Below are 21,928 nucleotides of genomic sequence, written 5' to 3' on the forward strand. Positions count from 1 at the left end.
TGGAATGCTTTGGGTTGGAAGGAAACTTAAGAGATCACCCAATTCAAACCCCGGCCATGGGTAGGGACACCTTCCACTATCCCAGGTTGCTCCAAGCCCTGTCCAACCTGGCCTGGGACACTTCCAAGGGTGTGCCAGTGCCTTGTAGTGCAGAATTTCTCCCTAAATCCAATCCAACCCTGCCTTCTGTCAGTTCAAGGCACAGAGCTCCAGTCCCTGTTCCCACAGGCTAAAAGAGTCCTGGGCTGGCAGTGCCATTGTGGGGGGGATTTCAGCAGCACAGAGCTGCTGGGATGAGACATTTCTCCTCCCCAAGGGGCCAGACAAGATTACTGTATATGGCCAAGCCTGGTGACAGGCCTCCCCTGTGTGGCAAACAGGCCATCCCGGGCTGCACAGCTGGGAGAGATCCCTGCTGGCTCCCAGCACCACGATTCCCCTGTCAGAATGCCAGAACAAGGCTTTATCTCATGGGGATCCTGCAGGGGGGCAGAGAAGGAGCCCAGAGAAGACCCACAAACAGCTGCACAGCAAAACCTTTGCTTTTCAGCTTCTCAGCAGCTTTTAAGCATCAAAGAGAGCCCCAGACTCCTGGTGGGGTCTCACTGTGGGTCCCCACAAGCACAAGAATTGCCCAGCAATACAGCTGAAACAAAGCTTTTTAAAATTATTTTTCCCTAATTTTCTTTTCTTCCTCTTGTCCAGTCTTAAAGCCAGAACCAAGATGAAGCCAAACTGAGGTTGTGATGATGACTCTGCTCTGAGCTTCCTGTTGCCCCACCAGAACAACTCTCCCAGCACAGGGACAGTGACAGATTGGCACATCATGGAATAGGTGCTATAGAAACCACACAGTTCTTAGAAGCAAAAGATTTCTCACCCCACACCCCCCCTCATCAAAAAATAACCCACTTAGTTGACATATTTTCTCTCTATTCTGTATATATATTATATATAGACACAATTCTCTGGTAAACATTTACAAGATATCGTAAATAACATGGAAAATTTCTATCTCCATTTGCACAACAGCGCGCACTCACACAGCACACAAGGACACACAGTCAGGTACAATCAATAAATAAATACTTTTTTTCCCTTCCCCCCCAAGAAATTATTCAAAAAAACACTGCTATTGAGCGGCCCAAAGACACTCTCAGTTAATACAGACAGCAAATATTGTGCAGAACTTCTTGGCTGTTTTTGTTTAAAAACCAAGGAAAGAAGCTTGAAAGGTTTAGTGTCAGCAATGTTGCTTGGTCAGGTGGTGTTTAAGGTGACCCTGGCCCTCAGGAAAGGGAGAACAGACACTTCCCTTGCCCTCTAGACAGGTGACAGATCTGTCCTAGAGCCCTGAGGGAGCAGGAGCAGCCTGGAAGGAGGGAGGACACAGCTTTTCACTCTGCTTGGTGGAAAGATGAAAGATTCTCACAGGAACTGGCAGATCTCAAGCTCTTTGTTTCCTGCGCTACTGCAGCCCAGCACCCTTTGGGGTCAGGGAATTCCCCAGATTGTTGTACACATCTGTTGGGATTATGAGGAGTGAAGGGCTGCTCATTGCTCTCCCCCTGCCCCAGCCCCTTCCCCAAAGGGTTCAGGATGTGCCACTGCCTTTTCCAGCTGTGACCTCCATGTCCCAGAACACAGAAAATTGCTGATTTGCTCAGAAACAGCAAACCACTCCACCAGGCTGCTCAGCCCTTCCCTGAAGCAGCAGTTTTTCTCCTGTGCAGGCTGACAACCACCTTTTTTCTGCCAGCAACATCTGACACGTGCCACGAGCCAACACAAACCAGCACAGACGGATGATGCACAGGAGGAGGGAGGAAGGGCCCCTTTCCCTCCTGTGGGAGCACTCCAGCAGCAAGGCAGGAGCAGGGCCAGAGGAGAGCACACACACAGCACACATTGCACCAAGGGGAACACAAAAGTTTGCAGCAAAACTTGAGAGAAAGTACCCTCAGAGAGAGAGCTCCAGCCCAGCACTGCCCTCCTGGTTGGGCTGGACCCTCAATCCACCCACCCACCCCTCTCCTTTTCCTGTATTGTTTTTACCTGAGTTGAAAAATTACTCCGAAGCCTCTGCAGGGCAGCCTGTGTGGGACACAGCAGCTGGAGAGGCACTTCATGCACTGGGCTCCAGGCTGTGCAGGAAAAGTGGCCTGCACACAAGGGCATCTTCCCAAAGCAAAGCCCACTCAGGGACCTTGGGCTATTTTCCTCTCACAGGCCTGTGGGAAAAGCCCACCAAGACCTAACTGGAGATGCTCAGTGGGTTTAGGGGACTCAACAGCCAGGCCTGAAGGTGTCAGAGGGAAAGTCAGGATAATCAGGAGCTCTGACTTGCCTTCTGAGGAGCCCTTCCCTCACAAGAGCTCAGAGGAACAACAAGAGACCAGACTCCTACCACAAGCAGCTAAAGTAAGGCAGGTAAGAAAACCTCCAGCCTGGAGTTCCCAGAGGAGGTCAGGACCAGATTTCCCAGTGTTCAGAGAACATTACAGAGGCTGGATTTTGAAAAATAACCCCAACGCTGAATTTGGAGCTGTTCTGAAAATCCATCCAGACACGAACCTCTTGTGTGCTCAGATATTGTAGGAACAATGTAAAATCCCAGGGAGAAAACAGAGCCCTAAAAAAAGAAAACACTGAAGGGGAAGCAATGCACTGAGGGACAAGATCGAAAGAGGAATTCCTGTGATCCAAGTCCCCCCCATTACTGGCAGAACCTCGCTGTGTTGGTGAGAAGCTGAGCACTGGCAGCATCCCTGTGCTGCCCGGGCTCGCAGGGCTGGCTGCCTTCCCACCCCACAGGGAAGGGCTGCCCAAGGAAGCAGCTTTCCAAGGAATCAGCTCTCCCTCTGTGCCACCAAACTCTGCTCCCCCAGCCCCCGAGCTCCACCCTGGGATGTGGCAATGCCTGGGCAGTTCTGGTGGCCACAGCAGCTGCTCCGAGGCCAGGAAGCCACTGCCTGGTCCTGCTCCAGGCACAGGAACACACCTGGAGGGATCTTTGGTTGAGTCACTGCAGAAGGTCTGAGCCTGGGCCTGTGCTGAGCCCAGGGGACTCCCAGCTCACATAGCAGCACGTGTCCCACCACCTGAGTCCCACAGAGGTGGCACTTGGAGAGACAGGAGAAGGGAGGGAGCGTCGGAGGGGAGTCCTGGCTCTTTGGGTGCCTCGTCTGCTCCAGGTCCTTCATTTGTTCTCAATCAGAGTCTGCACTTTATACACCAGGTCCCGAGCCAGCTTCAGGATCTGCTTGGTGTTGTGGCGCTCGGCCATTTCTGCAACACAGACCAGACAGGTCAGAGCAGAGCAGCCCCCAGCCCCCAGCTCTTCATCCTGTGCTGCCACATTCCCAACCTCCCCTGGCAGGGACACCTGGCTCTGGAGAGCCATCCTGAACCAGCCCAAACTTCAGCTCCCTCCAACACATCTAGGCTGAGGAGAGCAGGTGGATTCCAGCCCCACCAGACCCCTCAGAGCTCTGGGTGTCAAACATTCCCACACCTGAGCAGCTGCCCCAAACTCAGCCCAACAGAGCACGAGCTGTACCATTGAAAAACTTGATGATGTCTGTAAAATCCATGTTGTTCTCCAGGATGATGTCCCGGTACATCTCCACCAGGGCCAGGGCTATGAAGAGCACGTAGTGAGCAGAGGAGACGTGAGCAGCAGCCCAGATGGTCTCCCAGACAGCAAAGACATCGTCATACACCAGCTCTGTGAGCAGAGAACAGCAGTTACCACTCCACTCACCCCACCCTGGCTCACAGAGCTCACAGCAGTGCTGGGGAGACACACTGGGTGCTTCCTTCCCACAGGAACCTGCTCCAGCTGGAAGCAAAGTCAATCATCTGTAAGGAGAAATATTCTGCCCAGCAGCAGGTGACACAGCCCCAGGACACACTCATGGAAAAGCTCAGCAGCAGCTCTGGAACAACAGGTTCTGTATCTAGACAGAACAATCAGCCAAACATAAACCAGGGAAAAGTGAAAAGGAATTAAAGTTTAAACCTGCTGAGAAGGCTGGAAGCAGACCCTGCCCCACCCTTGGGTGGTCTCAGCACACACCTCTCTTGAAGTCCAGGAGAAACCATCGGTAGCAGAAGTAGAAATGAGTGTAATCCCCATTCTGGTGCATCAGCTCAAAGAGCTCAGAGTCCAGAATCTGTCAAGAAAAGCAAAAGGACACTCAGGAATGCACAAGGCACCAACCATCCCTCTTGCTCTCCTACTGCACCAGCTCCTCCCTCCCACCCTGGCACGCACTGCTCCAGCCCCTGCTGTCCCTCCTGCTCCCCAGCACTGAACCCCCACCCCAGCCCCTCCAGGACCAGCTTTCCCCCCTGGTTATGAGGAGCTGCCATCCCCATGCCAGGAGCTCCCACCTGGATCAGCGACCTCATGTTGGCAAAGTGGGTGTCCATGGCTCCTCCATGTGGAAAGTTCTGGTTCATCCTCTTCATCAGCTCAGTGAAGCAGCTGAAGGCCAGAGCCTCTGTGCAAGGAGGAGAGAATCACTGCAGGGCTGCAGCAGCAACATCCCTCCAGAAAGTCCAGCCTGGCCCCAGGGTGGGCTCCTGGGACAAACAGGATCCTGCCCCACACCTCCAGGCACGAAGGGCCCACCACCCACCTGACATATCCTCCCACAGATCCCCACACAGACGCAGGGAAAGCAGAGCCACGCACTCACCATCATCCAGGATGACCAGGAGAGGGGCCAGCAGGTCACACATGCCCTGCACATAGCCAATCTCAATGTGCTGCCAGATGTAGCTGTGTGAGAGAGGAGAAGAGGTGACCTGGGACCTGAGTGCCACCATCTGTCACCTCCTTTGTGCCCTGTCTCCCTTCCCAGGATGCTGGGGTAAATCACACCTGTTCATTCTGACATCCCTGTGCTGCAAATGATTAAATTCTTGTGTTGCCTCCCAGGTAAGGCAAGCATGGCACAGTCCTGGATCGACACCCTGCCATGGCCACATCCAGGGTCAATCCAGGGCTGTGCCATTGCAGGGCAAATCGGCACAGGAAAAAGCAAAATGGAAAAGCACAGCACAGTGCAGTTGTTGGATAAAGGGCAGAGACTCATAGAATTGTTCATCTCTCATTCTCATCCCTCTCCCTCCATTGATCCCCTTGGTTCTCCCTGCAGACACTGCCTGCCTCCCCTTCCCATGCCCAGCGTCCCAGGAAGCACCCAGCCCTGCAGGGATATCTTCCCTTTTTTGGTAGCAAGGCAAAATGTGTTCAGAGAGGACTCAGATCTGCTGCTGGCACAAGGGAAGGATCTTTTCCATCCTGCCCACTGGTTTTCTAAAATGTGCTGTGCTGAAGGTCTAATCTCAGCAGAGATCTCCAGCTCTGGCTGTCGGGTGAAGTGACAGCACTGATGGAACAGCAGCTTCTCCTCATGTTTGCAAGATGAGTAATAATATTTTAGTCTTTGCTGCCTGTGAAGCAGGAGCTGGTCTGAGCCTGTGAGTGTCACTAGGCAAGCTCTGAGTCACAGGGACTCAGAAATGCACCCAGGTCTGGCTCTCTCCTGGGATTTTGGGCAGGCACAAACCATCCCGGTGCTTCAGGCACTTTCTCATTAGCACCACAGCTCTGTGGGCTGATCCTCATTAAAACATTTGCCAGGCATGCTGCAGGAAGCAGGTGGGCTGCCCTGGTTCCTGGGCAGCCCAGGGAGCCCCTGCCTTGTCCAAAACCCCAGGACACAGCAGTGATGGGGACGGACAGCCGGACACCTCGGTCTGGGAACCGCCGCATCCTTGGTGCTGCAGCCCCAGCGCTGGGTGATGAGGGGAGGAAGGCAAGGAGCAAAACTCCATAACCACAGCACAGTTTGAGGCTCCAGCCTGCAGGTGAATCCCAGGAAGGCCCCCAGAGCCCCCACCTGCACATGACGTTGCGGAGCTTCTCCAGGTTGGCAGGGGTGAAGTACCAGTAGTTGCGGTCACAGCGCTGCACGTCCTTCTCGATGCGGTGCAGGTTCACCGTGTACATATCCAGCAGCTCTGGCTGCCCAAAACAAGAGCAGAGTTGATTTGTTTTCCACTAAAAATCAGGGAGAGAGCTGTAAGGGCAGTGGAGAGACAGGGCAGAGTTTGGGTGGAGGGTGGGAGCCCCTCTATGCCCAATTACAGGATCAGCACAGGGCAAATGCAGGTAAATCCTGCCCCTCCACTCAGCCCCAGTGAGGCACATCTGGAGTGTGGTGTTCAATTCTGGGCTCCACAGCTAAAGAAAGACAAGGAGCTGCCAGAGAGATTATTTGGGGTCTAAAGTATCTCTCTGATGAGGAGAGACTGCAGGACCTGGGCTTGGTCAGTCTGGAGAAGACTGAGAGGGAACCTCATAAATCCATACAAACATCTCAAATCATGTGCCAAAAGGAGAGTGCCCGACTCCTTTCAGTGGTACCAAGTGACAGGACAAGGAGCAACGGCCATAAACTGAAACAAAAGTTCCACCTCAACATGAAAAAAAACTTCTTCCCTTCCAGGTGGAAGAGCCCTGGAACAGCTGCCCAGGGAGTGCATGGAACTTCCCTTTCTGGAGACATCCCAAACTCACCTGGACACAATCCTGTGTCACCTACCCCAGGTGACCCTCCCTTGGCAGGGGATGATCTCCAGAGGTCCCTTCCCACCCCAAACTGCTCTGGGGTGCTGGGGGCAGCCAGAAAGGAACCCCCCATGCCAGGTGTGTACTTACAGAGTAGGTGACCCCCGTGGAGGAGAGAGCAGCTGGTTCACTGCTGGTCAGATCAGTCACAGTCAGAGAGTCCAGCTGTGGGTACAGACTCTCCATCTCTGGCTCCTCAGACAGGTTGTCCTCACTCTCCACCAGGCTCTGCTTCTCAGCCTCGCTGTCTGCCCAGCTCTCCACCACAGTCAGGGCCACAGTGTCACTGTCACGCAGGAGCCCCGCTGAGCCGTCACCCATGGGGACAAAATCCACGCTTCCACCAGGGGGAAATTCCCCTTCCAGGCTGTCTTGGCCCTGCAGCTTCTCCTGCTGGACACCATCCGTGTCTGGTGGGGCTGGCAGGTCGGAGCCAGCAGCCTTTCCCTGGGAGCTGGATGAGGATTTGGTGGTTTCCAGTGCACTGTCCTCGTTGCTGAAGCTGCGCTCTGAGAAGCCCGATGTGATGGAGAAGTTTTGGGAAGAGGGGTGCCCAGAATCAGGGGAACACGTGCCATTGGGGACTGTCCCATTGGGGATCTTGCTTTGCTTGCCATCTTCCAGCTGAGAATCTACTTCAGTCTGTTCCACCTCATCCACAGATTCAAACACCTGCAAAGTGGGAAGACATCCCAAGCATTCAGGAAATGTTGGGAACACGGGCACTACACCCCCCAGTGCTGTGTACTCATAGTGCCTGTGTTCCCAGCAGTGGAGAGGGAGGAAAATCCCTCTTTAGCTTCTTCTGCCTGGATTTGAATCAGTGCTTGGTCGTTTGCACAACTCCAAATCCCTGCTCCAAAGGACTTTGCTTTGCTTGGCATTATATAATGGGCAGAAATTGCAACAGGTGTTAAAATTAAACACCTGGGCATGAACAGAGGGAGCAGCCATGGACCTTCAGGTGTGAGGCCACAGGGCAGAGCTGGCAGGTGAACATGGAACACCCCAAGCAGAGCAGAGATCTGACATTAGCAGCTCCAAAGCAGGTTGGGGACTCATTTACCTCTTCCAGCACTGGTTCTGTTTGCCTGAAATCGCTGTGATTGTGGTGGTGAGGGGTCAGCCCAAGCCAAGACAGACTGTGGGGACAAGGAATGGAGGGACAAGGTGCTCACCTGGGTGCTGGAGCTGGAGTCGCTCTGCAGCCGGGCGTGGTTCTGCCGGCCGGAGCTGCAGCTCTGCGAGGACTGCAGGGGACAGGGGAAAATGAGAAACAAAAGGAAATAAAAGGGGTCAGGGAGAGGAAACTCAAGCAGAGCTGGCACTTCTGCAGGTGAAGAACAAGCAGAAATGCACCCAGTGAATATCTGCCCCATGATTTTCCTGCCACATCCACGGTGCTGCATCACCCAGCACAGTGCCTTGCCTCAGCCCCCCACACTGCTGGGGAGGTGACAAAGGCAAAGCTTTCTCAGGTCAATGCACTTGTTCAAGTGCTGTGTGCTGGGTCTGAAGGAGCTGCTTTCCTCTGGCCTGCACGGAGGTCACGCTGCCTCCCTGGAGTGAGAATTTCTACAAATCTCTGTCCTAATTTGGCAACAATGCAGCTCAGCCCAGCTCCGTTTACATAAACGATGAAGTCAGGCTATAAAACACTGTCTCCAAGCATATTCATGCTTTTTTTCCTTTTCTTCAAGGACAAATATTGATGTCTTAAGCCAGACTCGGTGGAAGCAGCTCCTCTCAAAGTCACGAGCAGCCTGTTCTGGCTTCCAGCTGAAGCACAGAGGGAAGGGCTGGGCTTTGCAGGCACCAGCCTGGCTCTGTGGGGTCACTCTGAGCAACCAGCCCACAATGAGAGCAAGTCCTCCCATTAACTGAGCAGAGGTGCAAGGCATGGCCATGACATCACACACAAACAATAGGATTTTAAGAAAATACAGCACATTCAGAACAGCACTTGTCCCCACCCTTGTATTGTGGGTGTTTGCTGGGCAGGGCTCTGGTGGGGAAAGGAAGGGCGACAGTTTTCCTCCATTACCATGGGAGCACTTAAAACAGGAAATTTCAGGTTGAGATGGGAAAAGGGGGGAACTTTTCGTGTGTTCACTCTGCCAGCTCCCTTCCCACACGTGGGTCCAAAGGAAGAGCCACGGTGGAGATGCTGAGGGGATGGGAATGATTCCCAGGGCTTCAGCCAATGGAGCAGCACCTCTGAGAGCTGCATCATCCAGTTCCACCCTGCCCCTGGCTCAGACCTGCCTTCCCTGCATCTCTCCCTCTCTGGGCACACACATAGCCTGCAGGACTGGGGCTGAGCTCATCTCCTTCCCAAAGCACCCACATAAACTTCCCAGAGGGAAGCAGATCCAATCTCCAGCGCTCACCTCCCCTCTGGGCCAGCAGCCTGAGGTCAGGGAATGCTCTGCCATGCTGGGCTCTTCTCCTCCAAGGACAAAATTCATGGAAACACTCCCTGGACTGTTCCCAGGACTGCCTTTCCTTTCACAGGCTTTTCCCTCCACACCCTTTGGTTTGGGCTGTGGATCTCATTCCTCACTGTATTGCTAAAAGCCAGTCACAAGGTGCAGTGTACTGAGGGTGTGCTGAGGCTTCTTCCATGCTGGAAAAGGAAGCTAGGAAGCCCAGTGCCCAGCTTCACAGCCCCTTAGTGCCATGCTCTTCCTCCTCACCCCTACTCCAAACCATCTTCCACGGAGATAATCCTGAGTATTTCACTTCCACAGAACACAAGACACACAGGTGGGCACAGGTCATGGGCAGGACCTGTGTGTGCACCCCACAGGGACTCTGTGTGGGCACTGCCCAAGCCCTCACCTCGTTGCTGATGGTGGAGTCCCTGTGCATCATCCTCTGGATGTGGGAGTCCAGGCTGGCCCCCGAGGAGCACTTGGCCAGGGCTGCGGCGTGCGACTCCTTCTCGCGCTGCCGGACGATGGCCTCGCAGCCCAGCCACTCTGCCATGGTGTGCTCGTAGCATGCCCGGGTCTGCTCGTCAGCCTGGCACACAGGGGACAGGGGATGGCCATGGCTGTGCCTGGAGAGCCCCAAACCAGCCCAAACTGTGCAATGGCTGTGCCTGGAGAGCCCCAAACCAGCCCCAACTGTGCAATGGCTGTGCCTGGAGAGCCCCAAACCAGCTCCTCCTGTGCCCCACGCAGGGCGGTGAACATTTGTGCGAGCTCATGGGACACAGCCACCCTTACCCTGCACAAAATGTGGTGAAATTTGGATGGAATAACGCCCACCCATCTCCTCCCTGCCCTCCCAAGGTGCACAAGGCACTGAACATGAGGAGATGCACAGGCCAGTGAGGAGCTTGGCCCTATCAATTCCTGCTGATGCAAGGCTTTGTCCCACTCCTACCTACAGCCCAGATGGACATGAGGCCTAGTGGGCTCACAGGGGTGTGATGAGGCTTCTTCCATGCTGGAAAACAGAGCCAGGAAGCCCAATGCCATATTTCACAGCCCTTTAGAGCCAGGAACATGCTCTTCCTCCTCACCCCTACTCCAAACCACGTTCCATGGAGCTAACAGACCTCTGCTCACAGACCCCTCCACTGGGCAGGACCAGTGAGCACACTGAGCTGCGAGCACAGCCTCACCAACCTCCTTCCTCTCTGCCTCCGTCATCCCAAACTGGTAATGGCCCAGCAGGAAGGGCCACACAGCCTTCCTGATCTCGTGCTGGATCCCGCCGTAGTAGATCAGCCGCAGCAGCTCCTGGTCCTCGTAACTCTGTGGGAAGAGCCTGGGTCAGGGCACAGACACAGCCAGGTGTCCCCAGCCTGGCTGTGCCACCCATCAGCACCGCAAGGGATGCCTCAGGTTGTAGCTTTTGTGTTTTTCAGGTTCTGTGCTGCTTTGGTGTGCAGTTCCAAGCTGCATATTAGGGGATGGTAAGGTCTCTTCGCAGAGCAGGGAGACAAAACAATTCCTTCTCTAGCTGGGGACCAAGGACAAATGATCCAAATCTCAGGCCCAAGAACAGAAACAACATGGACTGAAGAGAGAAAAATAGGGATAAGGCTTCATGGGCTAAAGCTGGAATTGGACAATGAACTCCAATATACAAATGGAGCAGAACTGATAAAAGTGAGAGACCCCGTGAGCGGTTGTGCATTCTGTGACCATTTTGGTTCATCTTGGGTGCAGCCCTGGCTGGGCTCTTGTGCTGCCCAAGGTGAATCCATTGAGGCCTTCTGATAAATCCCTACTTTGTTGTTTAGCTCTGTCTAGTCTCTGGTTAGAGAGCCCCCAGCCTCACTGCCCATGATCCCTCAGACCCCTGCCTGGGTTTAAGCAGAGCCAGAGGCTGTGGGTGGACATTTTGGCTTTCCACACCAAAGAGTGGCCCACAAAGTCACCAAAGCACCACTGCTGTGCCCCTGAGGTGGCAGCGCTCAGGACTCCACTCAGGACAGCAGCACCTGTGTGACAGACACTGCTGCAGGCAGGCTCTGAGCAGAAGCACCTGAAGAAGAGCAGTGCTCACTCCTCACCCTCACATGCCAAGGATTAGGAGCCCCAGGCTCTGTGCATGGGACAGCCTGGCTGACTTCCCTCCTTGAGGAACTCCTTGACGTGTTCCACCACCTCCCCACGCTACACCCACTCCAGTGGCACTGCCCTGTGTCCCCAGGGCACGGCCCTACCGAGCTGTCCTGCAGGTATCTGTGCCAGATGTCCACGGTGAGCCCCGCGCTGGCGCTGCAGGGCACATCGGGGGACACGATGTTGTGGTTCACCAGTGCTGACAGGTGGGTCCTCACCGTGGACAGGTGTCTGCAGTAGGCCAGCCCTGCAGCAGGAACACCACACCTTCAGCTGTGCAGCTCCAAGAAACACGAGGATGAAGAGCAGGAGAAAGCAAGGACACCTTTACCCAGCCACATCCAGCTCTTGAAGCAGGGATTCTACCAGGACAGGTCCCTCATCTTGTACCCCCAGTGCTGCTGCTCACGAGGCTCAAGGCTGAGAGTCAGAGCCCAGCTGTTTGCTCCCCACCCTGAGCAGGTGCAGCAGGCTGTTCCCAGCTCCCCCAGCACCATTCCCAGCCCAGGACCCCATCCCTTATCCTGTCACACATCCCAAGGCAGCAGCCAGGACCTCATCCCTTATCCTGTCACACATCCCAGCCACTGCCAGCTCCCCCAGCACCACTCCCAGCCCAGGACCCCGTCCCTTGTCCTGTCACACATCCCAAGGCAGCAGCAGCAGGGTGACAACTACTCACATCCATAGAAAGCCCGGGACAGGATCTGGTACTTCATGTTGTCACACAGCAGCTTCAGTGGAGCTCTGCCAACAGAAACACCCAGGATGTGGGGGCAGAAGATGCTCCTGTGCATCCCCTCAGCCTGGCTTTGATCCCACTGATCCAGCTTTGCCTGCAGGGATTCACCAGGGACGCTGCCCAGGTTCAGAGCAGCAATTCCAGCTGCCAGGCTGTGGAGCAGCTGAGATGTCCCAGATGCAGGGACCAGGCTCACCTCAGCCACATCCCAGTGGCCCTGCCATGGCTCCTGGACACGAGCCCTGGCTCTGCTGTGCCCCTGTGCCCTCGTACCTCTCGTGGCTGCAGCCGTTGGCCGGGCCCCCGTCGGAGGAGCCGCTCTGGGAGCAGGAGGAGCAGGAGGATTTGCGGGTGCTGGGCTGCCACATGGGGGGCAGGACAGCCCCCGGAGGGTCCATCAGGTCCTGGGGCACTGCAGGAGGGCAGAGAGGAGCGTCAGCTACAGCCTGGCACTGCCCTGCAGTCAGGGAGCTACGGAGAGAGCTTTCATTGGCAAACGCAGCGTCCCGCTCTTGCCAAGGAGGCTCCAGCAACCAAGCAGGAGCCACCACAGGGAATCACAGCACTGGTGAGCTCAGGAGAAAGGGACAAAGAGCACTGATGAGAGAGAACCATTGGTAATTAACCAGCTAATTCAGAAAGCTGATCTTAAACTGCTTCGTGCTGACCAAGGCAGAAACCCAACACCCAACGCAGAGGCTCCAGAGAGAAAAACAGGATTGAAACCAGCTGCTGTCCCAGGAAGAGTGGATTACTGGAAGGGAAAAGGCCCATCCCATCCAAAGTTCAGGGAAAGAAGGGAGCATCCAAATCACAAGAGAGGAGATGAAGGCTTGGATGAAGAGGCTGAGAGGCACAGCAGGAGCTCTGCATGTTGTCACTTGTTAATCCCTGCTGAAACTCAAAGTGCTGCTGCAAAGGCCTTGGGTCCTGCCCAGGTACCACCCACACAGCACAGGCCATGAGGAATAATCCTTTTCACTCCTCCTTGGAAATTAAATTGTGGTAGAAATTTCATTTTCTGGGTCCTCGCTCTCCTTTGGTCTCACTGGCTCTCCCTGCTTGTGATAAGGAACAAATGACATTGGCAGGAAAAATACTGAATTATTCCCACAGAATAATTCCCCTCCCACCGAGCTGATGGGTCAGTGACAGGGACAGCTCTGCAGGAGCTCCCAAGTGACAACACAGGTGAGCTGAGCACCAGACCCAACCAAGAGCTCATTACACTGATGCCAGGAGGTGCCCAGAGCAGCACGGAGAGCTTGGGATCTGCCAGGGACACTCAGACACCATTTGGGCATCACCACCATCTTGCTTCCAGCTGGAATCTTCATGATCTTCCCTCTCCCAGCAGTCACAGGTGCAAGGAGTGGGTGAAAAGCACCATTAATGGCAACTAGAGACACAGAGAGAGGACAAAGGCACCAGTGAAAGGGGAGAAAGGGAGAATCTGTGGAGAAGAGAGGATGATGCAGTTCCACCCCTGGCTGAGGAGGTGCACAGGAACAGCACAGGCTGTGATGATGCCAGCTGAGGAGGTGGCAGCAAATTCATTTCCCAGAAAATGTGGCCCCCAGCATGGAATTTTAAGGGGTGCATCAAAAGGCAGCCACAGAAAGGCACATCTCTATCTGCTGTTTTAGCCCCAATCAGGTTTTTATCTGACTCACTGAATTGTGTTAGTCAGCTGAAGGCAGGGACAACCAAGTATAATCTCAACTGACGTTATGGAGGAGTCACAGCGGATGTAATTTCTCCATCATAGCCTCCAAAATGTAGGAAAAAGGTTTCCATCCCATTTCAGAGCTTTTCAAAAGAGGACTCCACAAGTCTTCCATATAAAACTCATTTTCTCCCACTTCTAAAGTCACCTATGATGATAGAAAACAGTTTCTGGCACCTCACAGAAGAGTGAGGACAAATGTACAGACATTTCAGCCACGTTCAGATCATTCACCAGCAGGCATGAAGAAGGATTTCTGCTTTGGATAATCCAGCAGCATCCCCTCCCTCGAGTTAGGGCCTGAAGGCAGAGCAGGGTGCTGGGACCTCCCCTCTGTGCTGCAGGAGCCACACTGAGGGAACATCACTGGATTTACTGCAGCCTGGGGGCAGCTAGAGAAGAATCAGCCCTGGGGGCTTGGGATGGCAGAAGGTGGCCCCCAAGTGACCAAAGTGAACCTTTTTACTGATATTATGAGGGTGTCATTAAGAGGGGGTTGTGGCTGACCATCAATGCTGTTGTGCAGGTAAGAAACAAAGCACTCAGTAGCAAGTGGAAGTAATAACAAAAAAAAAAAAACAACCAAACCAAACCAAAAAAAAAAAAGAAAACCAAAACAAAAAAAGCAAACCCCAAAAACCCCCCAAAAAACCCCATAGAATCATGGAATGACTGGGTTGGAAAGCAATTTAGAGATTATTTAGTTCTACTCCTTGCCACGGGTAGGGACACCTTCCATGATCCCAGATTGCCTCAAGCCCCATCCAAGCCTGGTCTTGGACCCTTCCAGGGATGGGGCAGCCACACCTGGCTGCTCTCTATGCCAGGGTCTCCCACCCTCCCAGGGTGACTGATTTAAATGATTTAAATGATGATATTTAAATCAGGCAGCACTGGCACAAGCAGAGCCCCTCCCCGGAACCACCTCCCAGTTTGCCTTGTGCCCACCAGTGCCACGTCCCAGCTCCTCCAGCCCCCCCAAAGGCTGCCCTGCACTCACCAAACTCTGTCTGAGTCCCAGGGTAGATGATCCTGAAGACATAATCCGTGGCTTCATCATCCTCCTTGTCAGACGCGGACTCGGAGGAGCCCTGGGGGCTTCTCTTCTTCAGTTTGGGGAACACCTTTCCCTGGGGAGCAGAATCTGCCCTTCACCAGCCACCCATGTCCAACCACTCCCTTCCCGAGCTCCTGCCCCACCTGCTTTGCTATATCTGCACATTCCCTGGGCTGGAGCAGCCCCTGGATCAAGTTTCCAGTGGCAGGTGAATCCATAAGGGTAAGTACAGCCCAGAGAGCCAAACCCTCATGGGCAACCATCCCACAGTTTTCCAGAAGGGTCTGTTTAACTTGGCATGAGCTAAACCCAACCACCACACTTAATATTAATTAACTGAATTTATTAATTTGGGGAGGGGGTCATTTAAAACACAGCAGCCACTAATGCCAGGCAGAGGGAACCCCAGCAGGGAGAGGCACCCACCTTTCCCCGCTGTGACCAGAGGGGTGGGTCCAGCTGCCCGTGGGGCAGGAGGCCGTTCTCCAGGCAGGACAGGAACTGCAGCAGGTGTCCTCCACGGGGGAAGCGCAGAGGTGGCCTCTGGATGCCATCCTGGCTCACCAGGACCACCGTGCCACCGCTGTCTACTGCTGGCAACAGCGAGAGCACACACAGCCGTCAGTGAGGGAAACGGTGCAGCCATGATATGGCCTGAAAAATCCTTTCCTTAGGATTTTTCCTCCTGAGAAGCTGAGAGGCCTCAGGAACGAAATGTGAACAATGGTTATCTGCTGCTGTGGAATGCAACAGGTGCATCTGTGATTGGTCTCGTGTGGCTGTTTCTAATTAATGGCCAATCACAGTCAGCTGGCTTGGACTCTCCATCCAAGCCACAAGCCTTTGTTATTAATTCTTTCTTTTTCTATTCTTTGCTAGCCTTCTGATGAAATCCTTTTTAGTATAGTTTTAATATTATATATATCATAAAATATCATATAATATATAAAATAATAAATCAAATATAAAAATAATATATATTTATAAAATAATAAATATAGTAAAATATAGTATCATATATATCATAAAATAATAAATCAAGCCTTCTGAAACATGGAGTCAGATCCTCATCTCTTCCCTCATCCTCAGACCCCTGTGAACACTGGAAAGCTCAGGGAATGGGAAATAAGGACTTTCTTCCTTGTGTGGATTCTTCTCTAAGTCCATGATAAAACAGACCCTGGAAAAGGCTTAGTTGGGATCCCTCCCTTGGAAATCAGTGCAGGGAGCACTCACAGCCAAGCACCATTGTGGTGTTCACAGGGGTTTTAGGATGAGGGAAGAGATGAGAATGTTGACTCCATGTTTCAGAAGGCTTGATTTATCATTTTATGACATATATTATATTAAAACTATACTAAAAGAATAGAAGAGAGGATTTTACTAGAAGGTTAGCTAAGAATAGAAAAGGAATGATAACAGAGGCTTGTGACTGAGACAGTTTGGACAGTTGGACTGTGATTGGCCATTAATTAGAAATAGCTATATGAGACCAATCACCGATCCACCTGTTGCATTTTACAGCAGCAGATAATTATTGTTTATATTTTGCTTCTGAGGCTTCTCATCTTCTCAGGAGAAAAAATCCTAAGGAAAGGATTTTTCATAAAACACGTCTGTGACACACCACAGCCAGGAGCTGGGGAAAGACTTTTCTAGAAGCACTTAAATCACAGCGACCACCCAGAACTCTGGGAACTGCCCTGGAGCCTCAGCAGAACCGTGTCCCAGGGGTAAGGGATCAAGTCCAGGTGCCAGAGCCCCCAGCATGCCCAGGTGTGGCCTTACCCTGCTGGTGGCAGTGCAGGTACACGATCTCCTCCAGGCGAATGGTCATGGCATAGTCCCAGTACACGCTGCAACAGAGGGACAGGGAAGCTCTGAGCCTCCAGGGTGGGAGAGGCTCTGCTGCTGCTCACAGCAGCTCCAAACCCTGCTCCTCACCCCCTGGCAGCAGCCAAAGCCGCAGAAAGGATGCGATCCCAGAGCAGTGATGCCAGCCTGATGAGTGACAATGTGCCTCCAGAGCCAGGAACCGTCCCTGCCACCTCAGCTCAGTCCTGTCCTGCCTGCCCTGGGTGGTTTCTCTGCCCTCACACTGTTCCCAGGCACAGGAAATGTGCCCATGGATCCTGGCAACTGCAGGGAGGGACTGGAGCCCTGCAGAGCTGAGCACTCTCCTCTGGGCACCCCAAGAATCCCTCAGGAGCATCCCTGGAGCCCCAGGGAAATGTGCAGTGAGGTCCAAGCCTGGGCTGCTGCTCTGCCCCACGGAGGGGAAATAAACCCTCACAATTTGTGGGGTTTTTTCAGAGCTCACAACAGGTTTGGCCTCAGCTGCTTCTGTTCCAGAACTGCCTCAGCACAGGCACCTGGAGGTGTCTGAGCAGATCTAGAACATGCTGGAGAGCTGGTGGCCACCAGACAGAGCAGACAGCAGGGTTTCATTCCTGTAGAGAGCCCAGCACTGCTGTCCAAGGGTGTCAGCACTCAATCACAGCCCACTGCTTTGCAACAAAGCAAATTTCCAGATTCTGAGCTGCAGCAGCAGCATCTGCCACTTTGTAAAAATAGTGCTTAAATAGCATTAAGAACAGTTCGTGAAGGACAGGAAGGTGTGCAGGAGTGACTCCCTGTGCAGTCATACTCACTGTGCCATCTGCCTCCTCTCTTCCTTGGTCACGTCTTGACACTGGGAATTTTTAGAGCTTAGGCTGATGCCCAAGGCAAGAACTCAGAAAAGGAGTGTAGAGATGGAAACAGATTTTAGGGGAGGGTACCAGGCTCAACTGGACGGCCCAGGGGCCAAGAAGAAAGGGGAGATGAAAAGTACACAGGTAAACAAAAAACTACAACTGAAAATGAATTAAATGGAGACAAAGTTCTGCTGAAGAAGATCTCTAGGTGAAAGTATCAGTGTGCTAAACACTCCCACTTTCCTGGAGCCAGGAGAAACCTAGCAGCACAATGTGCCAGGAGGGAGGGAGAGCATTCCCCTCAAAAAAATCCCCCAGGGCAACAAACAAAACCACTGTGTGTGCTTTGGAACAAGCCCCACTCCCTCTCTGAGCACTTCCCAGCACAGACACACCTCACTCCACCTCTTGCCACGCTCTCCCTGCCTCCTTCCATTACAGGCTCAAGGGTGATGGCGTTTCTCTGGGAAAGCTGTGATGGGTTCTGCATCCCAGATGCAAACTCTGACCCAGGGGAACACTTTCCCCACCCCATTCACCTCTTCTCATAGTCCAGGTCCCCCACGGAGCCATTCATCAGCTGGTTGGGGGTCCACTTGAGTGCCATGATGTCAGCAGTCTGGTGAAGGGACAGGTACCCTGGGATTGCCTCCATGTCATCTGTCTGGGAGGAGAAACACAGTGGCACACTGAGCTGGAAGCAGCACAAAGCCCTGGAGCCCAGCTGTGGCCCCTCACACAGCCCTGCCCACCCAGTCACAAACAGGGAGGAACTCACTGTGTCCCTGGAAAACCTCCTAGCACAGACTCCAGGACACGTCAAGGCCTTGGAAAAGGGCTGAGAGCAATTTCCCAGCAAGGAAAACCTAATAGCTCCACCTAAAAGCAGTTTGCACTTCATTTATTTGACTACAAGAAGCAGGAGGGGACAGGAGAAGTTTTGTGGCAAAGAATGGGCAGGGAGAGGAGCCTGTATTCCCACCCAGGCTGGAGCAGAGCTCTTCCACCACCAAAACCTCCACAAACACAGCCCACTCACTGCCTTCCCAAATGGAAAATGTGCTTTTCTGCATCCAAGAGCAGTTTGGGACAGAACAAGGTGCTGATGGGCAGAGCAGCAGGGTTTGCAAGCCCAGCAGGACTCACCGGCTGCACCAGGACGTTGTTCTTGCCATACAGGAGCGTGGCTCGGGAGTTCTGGTGCAGGGACTCCACGTAGTCCCTGGCAGACAGGGATGGCCTGTCATCCATGCTGCCACTGGAATGCCTTTTCTGAATCTGCAAGAGATGCCCACAAATGTGAGGTGAGCACAGACACCCTCTGGCTTCCTCAAAGCTTCTCTTCAACCTCATTCCCTCCTCACTTATGAGAGTCACTACTAGAAATCCTTCCCTCAGGGCCCTCTAAGGGGATTTCTGACTCTGTCCAAGCGCAGAGAAGCCCCAGGAGTGAATTTTGTTTGCAATGCACAGAGCAGATTCAGCTTTCTGTTCATACATGATGATCCCAGGGACACAGACCCTGGCATGCAGTGCCAGGAGAGCTGGCACGCCACTGCTCTCCATGGGCCACATCCCCAGCACCTCTGCCACAAAGACTTTGGCTCCAGAGGCCTTTCCAAGCAAAGGGAGCCCAGATGCTGTGGATTGGGAGCGGCAGAGAGGTTTTTCCCCCACTCACACAGAGCGCCGGACGCTTGGTTGGTGAATCCTGGCGGCAGTGGGAGCTGTGGATCCTGTGCCTCTGGACCAGCTCATCTGCAGAGGGGTCTGTCCAGAAGTGGTCAGCAGTCTTCATCTTGGTGTATTCCAGTGCACAGGGCCCCACTGTGGAGAGGAACACCCCAAACATAAGGGAACCATCCTTGATCCCACGGCCACGGTCACCTCCCGCATCTGCAGATTGCAGATTTGGGAGCATGGGTTTGGAAAGCAAGGAGGGAAAGCAAGTGAAGCAAGTGTTACCCAACAAAGATGCCAGAATTGGCCCATCCACAGGATCCATCAGGAGAGCTTCCTTCTCATAGTACTTACTAGAAGAGATAAAGGACAGCAGAATGCTGGAGCACTGCAAAGTTATAGATGAGTGCTTTAAATCCTCATCATGCCCTTCTCTTTCTGTATCACCCTTTGATGGGGAGAGGGCAAGAAGCCCTAAACAGGCTGAGAAATTCCTGGGGAGCAGCACATTGCAAGCATCACCATCTCCTAACTAACCTGTCCCAGCACAGGACACCTGAGCATGCAGATCCCAGAAGACAAGGACAATGCAGCCCTGACAACAATTCATTCATTCATACAGACAATCCTGTCTGTATTTTAGGGAGTGCACAGTGGTCACCAGCAGCAGGGCATCCATCGGAGTCCCACTGAGTGACACACCTGGCCTGTGCCATGCAGGGATTTCCCTGTCCCATGTGGATACAGGTGTTCCTCACCCCCAGTGCCATGGGCAGGACAGGGGTGGGCAGTGCCAGTGCTCACCTGCTGTTCTCCACCAGGTAGTGCACGATTTTATCCAGGACCTTTTCGAAGAGGGCTGTGCGGATCCAGAGGTGCCGGATGGCCTGAGGAGACAGGTTGGGCAGCTTGGGCACCTTGCGCACGTTCTCCGGGACCCCCTGGGCCTGGTTTCTCCTTTAGGGGTACAAGACAAGAGACAACAACACCACAGGCTCACCCCTGAACTCTGAGGGAGCCCAGGGCACTCTTGTCACCAGGGGTTTGGGGGTGTTGACTGGAGGATCCCAGGGAATTGCCTGGCACTGAGATCTGGACGTGTTTCCTGTCCCTATCCCACCCCCTGCTCCAGAGGAGCCACACCTGCATTTGAAACCTCATCACCAAATCAGTTCCCCACTGTAAATACAACCCCAGAACTCTGCTCTCCCTCAGCACAGCCCACACACATTTCCATGGCTGAGCTCACAGGCAGAGCAGCTCATCTTAGGACGGCTTAAAATTCCTGCCCGCAGGTAACTGCTCCATCCATCTCCCTGCTAATTGTCCAAGGATGAGTAATCCTCTCCCAAACAGCAGCTGAATTACTGCAGCTTTGAGTCCCTGCACACTGAGAAAGGCCAAACATGGTTCCAGCTTGGTGAACTGGTCCATAAACTCTGACAGCTCAGGAGCAGCGTGCTCAGCTCTCCCTGAAGCACCAGAGCAGAGGCAGTGAGACTTAAAACTTGTCCATGCCTGCTTAAACCACAACCCAGTCTCCTAAAACACCAACCAGTTTGGTCAAGACATAAAAAACCCAGGGGAGAAGACTGAAGGAGCAATTCCTCCTGTCGAGGCTCAAGCTGGACCCAAACCACACTTCCCACCCCAAAACCCGAGTGAGCACGGAGGACTGGCAGCCACGCTGGTGCCTTACGCGTTCTCAATGAGCTGCTCCAGGTCCTGCACCTTCCTGCAGAGCTCCTCTGCCAGGGGGAAGCTCTTGCCCACCTTCATGAAGAGCGCTGCGATCTTGTTGCTGCGCAGGAAGCCGGCCGCCCTCCGCTTCAGCCCGAACAGCACACAGCATTCCACGGCGGCTGCAGAGAGCACAGGGCCTCAGGATCAGGGTATTCCCAGCTGGAAGGAGCCACAGGGCTCACCCAGTCCAGCTCTTTGAGGGATTGGCCCATCAATGGAACATGGAGTTATGGCAGTCTTGGCTTCAGTAGTGCCGTGCTCTACCCAACTCAGCCAACCTCAGGGTCACTGGAGCAGCTTCCCTGTGGAGTCAGGCTGAGAGAGCACAGGCCTCAGGATCAGGATATTCCCAGCTGGAAGGACCCACAGGGATCACCCAGTCCAGCTCTTTGAGGGGTTGTGGAGCACACAGTTATAGCACCACAGAATCTTGGCTTTAGTAGTGTTGTGCTCTACCCAACTCAGCCGACCTGGGGGTTTCTGGAGCACCTTCCCTATGGAGTCAGGCTGAGAGAGCACAGGCCACAGGATCAGGATATTCCCACTTGGAAAGAGCCACAAGTATCACCCAGTCGAGCTCTTTGAGGGATTGGCCCATCAATGGAATACACACAGTTATAGTACCACACAATCTTGGCTTTAGTAGCACTGTGCCAACTGAGCCAACCTAGGGGTCTCTGGAGCACCTTCCCTACGGAGTCAGGCTGAGAGAGGTGGGGCTGTTCAGCCTGGGGAAGAGAAGGTTGTGTGGAGACCTCACAGCACCCCCAGGGTCTGAGGAGATTTCAAGGAATCCATAAAGGGACTGTTCATCAGGAGCGCTCCTACTAGACCAGGTTGCTCTAAGCCCCATCCAACCTATCCTTGAACACTTCCATGGATGGAAGCTCCTAAAACTCCTCAGACAGTAAATCTGAAGGCAGAGACATCCCCACCTTGGCTTCAGGAAATTGTAATCCTACCCCACATGGGAATTAGCAACAAGCACTACAGCTCCTCCAGGCAGGAGGGCAAACAGGCTGACACTCTTCTTTTTGTGGTTTTTTTGTGGTTTCTTGTGG

General features: G+C 53.5%; 1 protein-coding gene across 3 annotated transcripts in view; it reads right to left on the minus strand.

Moving 5' to 3' along the window:
* Positions 1–1,574: 1,574 nt before the first annotated feature.
* SGSM1 (small G protein signaling modulator 1) overlaps positions 1,575–21,928 on the minus strand; it is a 32,561-nt gene continuing 12,207 nt past the window's right edge. The window contains exons 4-26 of one of the 3 annotated variants that reach the window (XM_054288577.1): positions 20,824–20,986; positions 19,929–20,081; positions 19,410–19,477; positions 19,126–19,271; positions 18,591–18,722; positions 17,984–18,108; positions 16,537–16,604; positions 15,175–15,338; positions 14,692–14,821; positions 13,194–13,364; positions 12,239–12,377; positions 11,906–11,970; positions 11,325–11,470; positions 10,279–10,407; positions 9,485–9,667; positions 7,822–7,893; positions 6,734–7,315; positions 5,913–6,037; positions 4,704–4,786; positions 4,396–4,505; positions 4,079–4,175; positions 3,560–3,727; positions 1,575–3,288 (exon numbers count right to left, since the gene is read on the minus strand). In XM_054288577.1, the coding sequence (XP_054144552.1) occupies positions 3,200–3,288; positions 3,560–3,727; positions 4,079–4,175; positions 4,396–4,505; positions 4,704–4,786; positions 5,913–6,037; positions 6,734–7,315; positions 7,822–7,893; positions 9,485–9,667; positions 10,279–10,407; positions 11,325–11,470; positions 11,906–11,970; positions 12,239–12,377; positions 13,194–13,364; positions 14,692–14,821; positions 15,175–15,338; positions 16,537–16,604; positions 17,984–18,108; positions 18,591–18,722; positions 19,126–19,271; positions 19,410–19,477; positions 19,929–20,081; positions 20,824–20,986 (3,308 nt within the window). In that variant the 3' untranslated portion in view covers positions 1,575–3,199. Of the gene's footprint in view, positions 3,289–3,559; positions 3,728–4,078; positions 4,176–4,395; positions 4,506–4,703; positions 4,787–5,912; positions 6,038–6,733; positions 7,316–7,821; positions 7,894–9,484; positions 9,668–10,278; positions 10,408–11,324; positions 11,471–11,905; positions 11,971–12,238; positions 12,378–13,193; positions 13,365–14,691; positions 14,822–15,174; positions 15,342–16,536; positions 16,605–17,983; positions 18,109–18,590; positions 18,723–19,125; positions 19,272–19,409; positions 19,478–19,928; positions 20,082–20,823; positions 20,987–21,928 lie in introns of all 3 variants that reach the window. The other 2 variants (XM_054288576.1, XM_054288575.1) reach the window with 2 other exon arrangements.

This window comes from Melozone crissalis, unplaced genomic scaffold (genome assembly GCF_028551555.1).
Source record: "Melozone crissalis strain CALT ecotype California unplaced genomic scaffold, PUWL_Pcris_2 ptg000063l_1, whole genome shotgun sequence".
In the NCBI taxonomy this organism is placed as follows: domain Eukaryota; kingdom Metazoa; phylum Chordata; class Aves; order Passeriformes; family Passerellidae; genus Melozone; species Melozone crissalis.